Source organism: Notechis scutatus, chromosome Z (assembly GCF_049901735.1).
Source record: "Notechis scutatus isolate UNSWTSFEM ecotype Mainland chromosome Z, rNotScu1.2, whole genome shotgun sequence".
Classification (NCBI taxonomy): Eukaryota; Metazoa; Chordata; class Lepidosauria; order Squamata; family Elapidae; genus Notechis; species Notechis scutatus.
In genome coordinates, this window is record NC_142025.1 from 105,826,888 (window position 1) to 105,836,499 (window position 9,612).

The window sequence follows — 9,612 nt, forward strand, 5'->3', positions numbered from 1 at the left end:
ATGGTTGATGCCCGTCACCTCGATCCCCAATGGCGCAAACCATTGCAGTCCCAGCAGGCTTGGGAGGTCCTTGTTCACAGCGGTGAGCGGAAGTACCTCTGTGCACCCCTTGAAAGTTATTTTAAAATGTCCAATCCCGACCACGGGGATGCGGTTCCCCTGATAATCCTTCAGGGTCAGCTTCTGGCTTTCTAGTTCACTCCTGTTGATGGTAGGCACCAGGCGCTTGATTGTACGCCAGGAGACCATGGAGAGGTAGGATCCAGAGTCTACCTCCATCTTGCATGGCTGGCTCTCGATGCCTACCTCCACATGCATTTTCTGGGCGTCGAGGGTCATTGAGTGCCCGATGATGACCGTCTGATGGGTCTCTTCTTTTTGCCAGGCCTCGCTGAACCGCTTGTTCCGCCCATCCCGGCTCCATCGGCTTTCGGCGTGTTGATCTCTGGTCCTGGGGTGGGGTGCCGTCTCATCGTCGGGGGCTGCCATCTCATCGCCTGCGGTTCCTCTTGTTCTGGCACACCTTGGCGATGTGCCCCCATTTGTCGCAGTGCCAACAGATGGCATTGAGGAATCGGCATTTTGAGTGGGGATGGTCGCCTCCACACCTGGTGCACTGGAACCCCGACTTACGACCTCGCCGATCCCGCCGGTCTCGTTCCGCCTGCAGTTGGTGGATCTCCTCCTCCTCATCCTCAGTGTCTGAGAAGGAGTCGAGGTCTCCGTGGTGCATGGTGGTGGTCTTGTGGCTGGCCTCAGGATGTGCTTCCGGGGTTAGTGCCGTTTCCACGGTTGTGGGTCGGTCTGCTACATGCATCTGCCGCATCCGGGCCGCGGACTGCTTGGTGGCTTTCGCTGCCATCACTTCGGTGATGGCCTCGGTGACTGAGATGTCTGCCCTTGCCATCAGCCAGGTCTGGAGGATGGAGTCCCTGAGCCCGAGGACCACGCAGTCTCTCAGGGCCTCGTCCATGTCGGTGAAACCGCACATGCCCCCGAGGTCCCTGAGTGTGGCCACGAAGTCGCTGATGCTCTCGCCCTCTTTCTGATCCCTCCGATAAAATTCATGCCGTCAGATGAGGTTGGGCACGGCGGGGGCATAGTGTCTCCGCAGCAGCTGGTCGAGGTCAGGCCAGTCCATCTCTTTCATGTCTGCGGGTTTCACTAGGGGTTTGGCTATCTTGAACACTGTGGGCCCGCAGTGCATCAGGAACACGGCCCTCTTCTTCTGTCCGTTGGCATCCTTTAGATTGCTGCTCTCGAGGAACATTAGGAATCGGTCAATGTATGATTCCCAGTCCTCGGCAGCCTGGTCGAAGGGTGCGGGCGGTGAGGTGTTGCCAGCCATCTCATCGGGATTTCAGCGTCGATTCACCACGTGCTCTGTTGGTCTCGGTGTCTCATGATCCTTCCTTCGTCGCCAGTGTTAGATCGGGTACAAAAGAGACGCGAGACCAGTGCACTTCAAGCTCTTTATTTTATGTTAAGATCTGTACAACATCTTGGAGCTGTGGCAGCCCTTCATATAGGGATTGTTCGCAGCTCGTCAGCCAATGACAAGGCTTTGAATCTCCCGCGATCGGCTCGGCCAATTGCGGTTGATTCTTAGGAAGCCAATCACGGCCATTCAGTAGACCAATCAGGATGCGGTCCATGTGGACCAATCAGATTTCACCTTTTGGAGTATGTTAATATAGAACATTAATCTTTTTTGTTCAGCAGAGATTCTATTAATTTCACTACTACAAATGTTAAGCTCATTGGCCTACAGTTCCAAGTTCTTCCCTAATCTCCTTCTTGTGGATTTGTACAGTATTAATTATTTGCCATTCCTCAAGAACTTTACATGTTAGATGTGACTGGAACTCTGAGATAAATACCATCAGGATCCATTGCTTTATTAAGCTTTAAGTGGGCTAGTTGACCTGCCACCTCCACCTCTAAAAACCCTGAAAAAGAACCTGCATGGCTAGTATGATCCCTAAATCTGTATATACTATATGCAGACTTTTTCTCCTATACTATTTTATGGACATCTGCAGTGAAACAGAGTGGAATTCTTTTTCTTTTATGGACGATGGTAGTCATATATTAAGCCAAAATTTACTAGTAGATGTGAGGTGTTCAAAAATTTCTGCAATGGAAAGAAACAAAAAGCAACTAAGTATTAAACAAACACACATTCAATTTTGTCATAAAATTCTATGTAATATTTTTTTTGATAAATGCTAGTATCTCTCAGCATTCTGTGTGGAGCCATACAATTTTAGACTATTTCCTTTATTGGCTCTGCTGCGCAGACATATTTTCCTTTTTTCCTTGGTGGAACCGAATGTTTCCTTTTGGCCTCAATGGCCTACAATTGTTATGTTGCCATCTGTAAGCCTCTACATTATCCTATCTTGGTGGGTCAAAGAGTTTATACCAGTTTAGCTCTAGCCCCTGGCTAACTGGATTCTTCATGTCATTTGGTCTGACTAGTATGTTTGGACTGTCCTTTTGTGATTCCAATGTCATCAATCATTTCTTTTGTGATATCTCCCCCACCCCTTTTACTGAAACTGGCATGTGGAAATATCTTTATGATGGAAATTGCTGTTTTTGTGGTGGCAGTTATTTTACTGTTACTTTACCCTTTGTTCTGATTTTATTGTCTTATTCTGGGATCATTGTCGCTATTTTGAAGATCTCATTGTCTGAGGGCTGGAAGAAGATTTTTTCTACTTGCTCTTCACATCTCATTGTTGTGACCTTATTGTATGTTTCTAATTCCATCATGTATCTTAAACCCAATTCCACTTATTTTCCCCAATACTGATAATTAATTTATTTGTATTTATGATTTGGAGTTTTCTGTTGTTTTTACTGATTTCTGCATTGCCCATTGTTTTTACATATCGGTGGATATATACATCATTTAAAATAAATACTTAAAAACATTATTGTCTTTCTATCATCTCTGAATATATATTTTATTTGGTAGTAGTTGCAACACAAATTGTGACTAATAGTATTGTGTCCTACTTAGCATTACCAGTATAATCTTCAATATCTGCTAGGATGCTGAATCCCAGAAGATTCTGTTACTATAATCTTACAATACAAGTAGAATTGGTACTCATAATTTTGTTATCTTGTCTTGATTACCTTAAAGGGATAATATCAAAGAGAAAGTTTGAAACTGCTTTCTCATCTTTCCTGTCTTTATTTTTTGTAGAACTAGGTACAATCCCTTCTAAGACACTCACTCTATACACCCCATGCCTCTTTCAGGTTCAGATTATATATGTATATATTTTGTTTCACTTTGAAAATCAAATATGAATTATGAAAAAAAAAAGTTTTAGAACACTCCAATTCCTTTTTTTAAAAAAAAACTGAACTGCCAGAATCCCCTAGCTAAATATTGGCTGGATTCTGGATATATTAGCTTCATATGTATTAGCTTTATTATGAATAGCCTTATGCTGGAGGAAAAATTGCAAGATTCACACTTAATGCTATATATATGCATATCCTCTTTCAGAAGATTAGCAAAATAATTCATTTCAAATGATTCTATTTTAGGCAAACATGATATAAATTTATATAGTGTATATGGATTTTCCACAAAGATGTATTTTTCCAGCATTACTAGCAGAACAGCACTTCTGTAAATAGGATATATTTGTATTAGTCCTGACATTAATTTCTTCACTTTCAGAATTTTGGGTGGGAGAATATTTCCAACTAATAGCACTAAATAAAGAACAAACTAATAATTCCAACTAATAGCACTAAATAAAGAACAAAACAAACAAATGAAAAACAATCCAGACATTTCACATTTTTAAATTTTAAGTTTACTATGTGGCCTCCAGGTGTCCACAAATATATTCACTTAGAGTTTGGAGTTAAATGTAAGTTTTTTTTAACTGCATGCCCTATTTTCTGTTCTGAAATTAGATGTAGACCAAATGCAGGAAGGCTCTTTGTAGATATGAAATATCTCATGAAATCATAAATAATAATTTAAACTGATAGGCACTTATTCTATCTTTCTTATTCACTGCCATAGACAATTCCATCAAGATCCCACAGGATTGAGCTTCACCATCATAATTTCAAACTAAAATAAATCATCAAAGAATTATTTGTCTCGTGAGTATTGATTCTAGATGCTTGTGCAATTATTCCTATTTGTATTACTAATGTGTTCAGCACATCTCAGAAAAGATTCACGCTTTCATATAAAAATCTACATTTCTCAGTTATTTGTACTGTAGGCTATATTATTCTGCAGGCTGTATGTTATTCTTGCTGAAACATGGAACATCAACAATTTCTTCATGGTACTCTTCATTTCTAATATATTTCTGTGAGGAGGAAAGAGGAGAAATGTCAGGATAGATCAATTTATTTATCTTTAAATATCCTCAAAGAACAGATGTGTATAAGAATTATTTTTCTTTTCATGAAAATGTGTATTTTTAACTGCAGAAATTAATAAAAGAATCAAGTTATTTGGAACACATACTGTTGTTGAAGATTTTTTTTTCTTTACTGTGATCATATTGTAATGACAAATGATACGATAGCTATTAATTATCACTGCAGTGCAATATTAACAACCACCAAGGTGGTAGAAGCTTGTTCCAAACAGGAAAGAAGGAAGGGAGGATCTATTTATTATTTTTTAGAATTTAAGAGATAAGAAGAGATTCTCTCAATTCTTTTTTCAAGAACCTTACCAACTAAGAGGATGTTGTTGTTTTTATTTATTTATTAAATATATATACTACCCATCTCACCATAAAGTAACTCTGGACAGCTTACAAAATGATAAAAAGATAAATATAAAATGGCTAGAATTAATAAGACTTCAATTTAGTCATTTAGTCACTATTAACTATTTAAGACCCAGTGGATAAAATGTTATAAAGATGTTCTACTTAGGCTCGTTTTTTTAATTCTTATTAGCTCAAGACTGAGATATCAGCAATAGCATCTAGCTACCTTACCTGTTATTTTCTAGGGTCTTCTAATAATTATGAGCTAATGCATTACATGTCCTAAATATTTCAGCTTTAGCTACATTAATTTGAGTGCCATACTGAAGTTTTGTTCTATATTCTATCCCTTATCATCCACTGCATAAAAACTGTGTATGTCTCTGCACCCTTTATAAACTAATTTTTTTCCTAGCTCCCACCAACTTTAATTTACACACACACACACACACACACACACACACGCACGCACATGCACGCACGCACGCACACCCTTTTGGTTTTATTGAATGGCATTACTGGTTTAATGTTACTTTCCCTAGGCTGATGAACTTCTTCTGAAATACAGAACTTTTTTCTTTCAAACTTTCTATATATCATATCATTAGAACAAGTTAGTCAGCTGTCTACTTGTTCCTATCTAAAAATATCTGATAAGTAAAGAAAAGGAAAAAAGGAAAAAATACCAACCACAAAAACAGATCCTTAGGGAACTCTGTTTATATCTATCCATTGTAAATACTATTATTTATTTTTCTTTTCTGCTTCACCCATCCATAAAAGAATCAATTCTTATTGATTACTAATTATTGTAATCATCTTACATGATTACTATGTTATATTAAGAAAGTTGTGCAGAATATTACCAGCTGAAGTTATTACTCAGCAGCCAATTGGGAGGACATGGGAAGTCTATAAAGCAAATTAATATTGAGTTTATAAAACAAGGGAATACTCATAGATAATCCAAAAGTTAAAACCTAGGGAACTTCAAGAGCACCACATTTTAAATCATGATAGATAGTAACAACAGAGCCAAAGGTGTTCATTTGCATTGCAGAGAAACTAGGAGAAAACTGTTTACATACTATAATCTTTAAAAGTGTCGAATGTAAATATGAGGGATTGCAGGAAAAATTTCTAGTTCTACAAAGCTGTTGTGACATGAAGTTTCATCTTTCTTCTTTTCCCTTTTCACAACCTAGTAGAAGGTTGGCCAAGTAAAATATAGAATCATGCTCAACAATTTGACTCCCTTTCTAAAAGCTGTAAATCTCCAGTTTTTTCCCTGACTTTGAACCTTTTCCACAAATCAGATATTGCCCTATGAGATAGCAGAGATAATTAATATCTATCAAGACAATTCCTACTGAATATTTCTTAAAATGCTCAAATATCCCTAAATATCTAAAAGAATATGCTTCACCTTATCTCTGGTTAGTTCCTTTTCTTAATGTAAAGTTTTATTGTACTTCTTAAAGTCATTAATTATGTTGTTTTCAAAATTATTTTGCCTTTCTCGAATTGCTTTCTTGTTTTCCCTTTTATTCTCATTTGGAATAGCCTTATTTTTAAGAACAAACTAGTACCTTTTGCAATGAAAAAGAGAGGTGATATTTCAGCAATACAAAAATACTTATTTTCATTAAGCTGAATGGTTACAACTGTATTTTTGAAAAACATGATAGACATTATAAACAGAATTTGGTCTTCTTGGCCTTCTGTTTTAGGTTTATCTTAAAAATGCTTTATTCTGAGTTTCTGCTTTGGATTTCTTTGGACATTTGACATTTACATGCAATATTTATTTATTTATTTATCAATTTGTATGGCTGTCCATTTTACAAAACGTCTCAGGATGGCTCGAAAATATTCTTCATTAATCAATATAATATGATAAAACCCTTGTCACAACATCAGTAGGTTTAAATATGTATGAACATAAAAGTCTCTAGCATATTTTTATATTGCAGAATTATTTCTTTCTTTAATTGCTGTTAGTTTTATGACTCTAAATATTCAAGTTTAATCACAAAGTGATTGATTATTGAAACATTTATTCCATTGATTCTCCCATGAGCTAATTTTTAAATTTCCTTTGAATAAGATTAATATTAATCATTAATAATAACAATAATGGTTTTATAAAAATAGCAATAAGATCCTGATTTCTTCTATGTTTGCCATTATTAATAATGTCTATAAATGGTGTAAAAATATCCCTTAAAAATAAAAACAAAATAAAACCTAAGTAAAAACAGTACATCTAATATGAAACTGTAAAATTAGTTTAAAAAGTAGATTAAAAAACCATTGTATATCATTAATATTTATAAAAATAAGAAAGAATAGCCAGATGTATTCTAATGAATTGTTCCATAAACCTATATGTCAAACTGTTTTTTTTTAATGAACAGTAGTAATACTTCAGAGGATTGTAATCACAGTGAACAGGCCTTTTCCTGAAAACTGAGGGATTCTGACTGTTTCATTTGAGAGAAGGTGATATTTGAGCCAACTCCCAATATTGAACTCTGTGTTGTATCTTAATTTAAGGATGGAAAGATTGTTTAATATCCATTAAAATTATGGCATATTAGACTGCAGCTAGTATTACCAATGGTGATTTCTTTTATTTTATCAGGTATAATAGACAACTTGAGAGATGGCAATCAGACTTCTTGGCCTGAAGAGTTTATATTAATGGGGATCTCAAATCGCTGGGTGACAAATATTGCACTTTTTGTGACATTTGTCTTTATTTACATGATGGCCGTGATGGGCAACTTGCTCCTTGTACTTCTGGTCATAGTAGATTCTCACCTTCACAGCCCAATGTATTTCTTTCTCTCCAACTTCTCTGTCTTGGAGGCTTGTTATACTTCAACTGTGGTGCCCCAAATGCTGACTCATCTCCTGTCTGAGGAAAGGATCATTCCTCTTATTCGCTGTGGTATACAACTCTACTTCTTCCTTTCATTTGGAATTACAGAATGCTTTCTTCTTAGTGTAATGTCATATGATCGTTACATTGCAATTTGCCTTCCACTGCACTATAGCCTCACAATAACTAAAAAGGTCTGTATTTCAATGGCAACTGTTTCTTGGGTGGGAGGTTTATTTTTTTCTGCTATAAATACTGCATTTACTTTGAAATTATCCTTTGGTAACCACAATAAGATTGATCATTTTCTCTGTGAAATGCCTGCCTTAGTGAAAATAGCTCATGGAGATACACATCAAGCCAAAATGTGCATGTCTATTTCATGTTTATTTACTTTGGTCTTACCACTTCTATTAATTCTTATGTCATACACTCGCATTTTGTATTCCATATTTGGAAAAGGTTCTCTCACAGGGAAGCATAAGGCCATCTCCACATGCTCTTCTCACATGATGGTAGTTTCACTTTTTTTTGGATCAGTCCTTTCAATATATATGCAACCAAAATCCAGCACTTCAAAGGAATATGTGAAAATGGCTTCTGTGTTTTATATCATCATTACTCCAGCACTCAATCCTCTCATATATAGTTTGCGAAATAAAGAAGTGACTCAGGCTCTAAAGAAATTAATATATAAAGTTGGAGATATTAACTGATACTGTGAAATCTGGATTCCTGGAGGGATCTTTATCTCTCTAGGATGCTTCAGAATTGTTTTTTATATAACACTTATAAACAATATAAGTCTTGGATTTTCTCTTTGAGGAGAAAATATTGCAGATGCTTTTCTAAAATAGTTTGCATAAAGATGTGAGTCAGGTAATCAGAGATGTCACCTACTAGAAAGTTCAAATTCCTGTCGGGTACTTTCCTACCAAGAACTTTGGGTTTGTTTGGTTTTTTTGCTTTATTTTTGTAAAAAAATATATAGTAGGTTACAGTGTATAAACTCAAATTAGAACAGTGCACTGGCCTAATAGTGAAGATGTTCATCTTCCACTCAGAAGATTGAGAGTTCAATCCTAAATAGTAGCAGATATTAATATTTGGAGCTCAAAGAAAAAATATCTGCTGTGAACTCTGCACGGTATCAGGAAGGGCATCTGCCTAGTAAATGCTCAGTTCTATCCAGTTGCCCAACTCTATTCTGAATTAAGAAATTACAGGGTTACCTCATATTCTTCATAGTATGCCAGCTGTTAACCCTGAAGTTGACCTGGCTGTGGCCATTTTGGGGCTTCAATGCTGCCACAACTGGAGCCATGAGATAAGGAGGGGGAAGTAGAGATAGCTGGGGTGCTGTAGCCAAAATAAAATACTTTCTCTTGGGAACCAAGGACATTACCACTAGATGTCTGGAAGGAGGGGACTGGAGTCATCTAGCAACTGGACTATATCTTGATTGGACCATGTGACTGATTGTTGGGAGAAAGTAAAAGAACTTTTACTTTTAATTCGGTGAAAAACCACAGGAATATTTTCACCAGGTCGTGTCAATATGTCATGTCCAATAAATCTATTCTTTGAAGAATCAATCTGCCTCAGAGTTTTGATTGTTACTTGTAACCCTGACACCAGTGCTATTCTATATGTCTATATTTTAATTATGCATTTAAAATAAAAGATAAATTGGGATGAGACCAGAAATCTAGTAGGAACCAAGGAAGATTTCTCTGTATATCATTGTGCTGGTTCTTACACAGGATGGAATTTGATAATTATTGAGAATTTTTCCTTTTTTGGATATAACATTCAATCTAATTAACATATCCAAGAGAAAGACCTCTGCAAAAAGTTCTGAATTAAGAACAGAGCACAAGAAATGAAAAATAAATTTCTATCTGAAGACCACTTTAATGTGAAGTATTATTTCACATATATAATTTATATTGGAAAAAA

At 36.4% G+C, this 9,612-nt stretch overlaps 1 protein-coding gene across 1 annotated transcript; it reads left to right on the top strand.

The window, feature by feature from the left end:
- On the top strand, positions 1–8,369 carry LOC148129056 (olfactory receptor 2D2-like). The gene is made up of 2 exons (XM_087945932.1): positions 1–82; positions 7,414–8,369. The coding sequence occupies exons 1-2, from the start codon at positions 1–3 to the stop codon at positions 8,367–8,369; spliced, it is 1,038 nt and encodes a 345-aa protein (XP_087802058.1).
- Positions 8,370–9,612: the final 1,243 nt, after the last annotated feature.

What these genes read in the sequence shown, in the direction of transcription:
- LOC148129056 (XM_087945932.1), top strand. Translation starts at nt 1, where the DNA reads ATGGTTGATGCCCGTCACCTCGATCCCCAATGGCGCAAACCATTGCAG. An exon ending in GGAGGTCCTTGTTCACAGCG is followed by an intron (nt 83 to 7,413) that starts GTGAGCGGAAGT and finishes TTATTTTATCAG; the next exon opens with GTATAATAGACAACTTGAGA.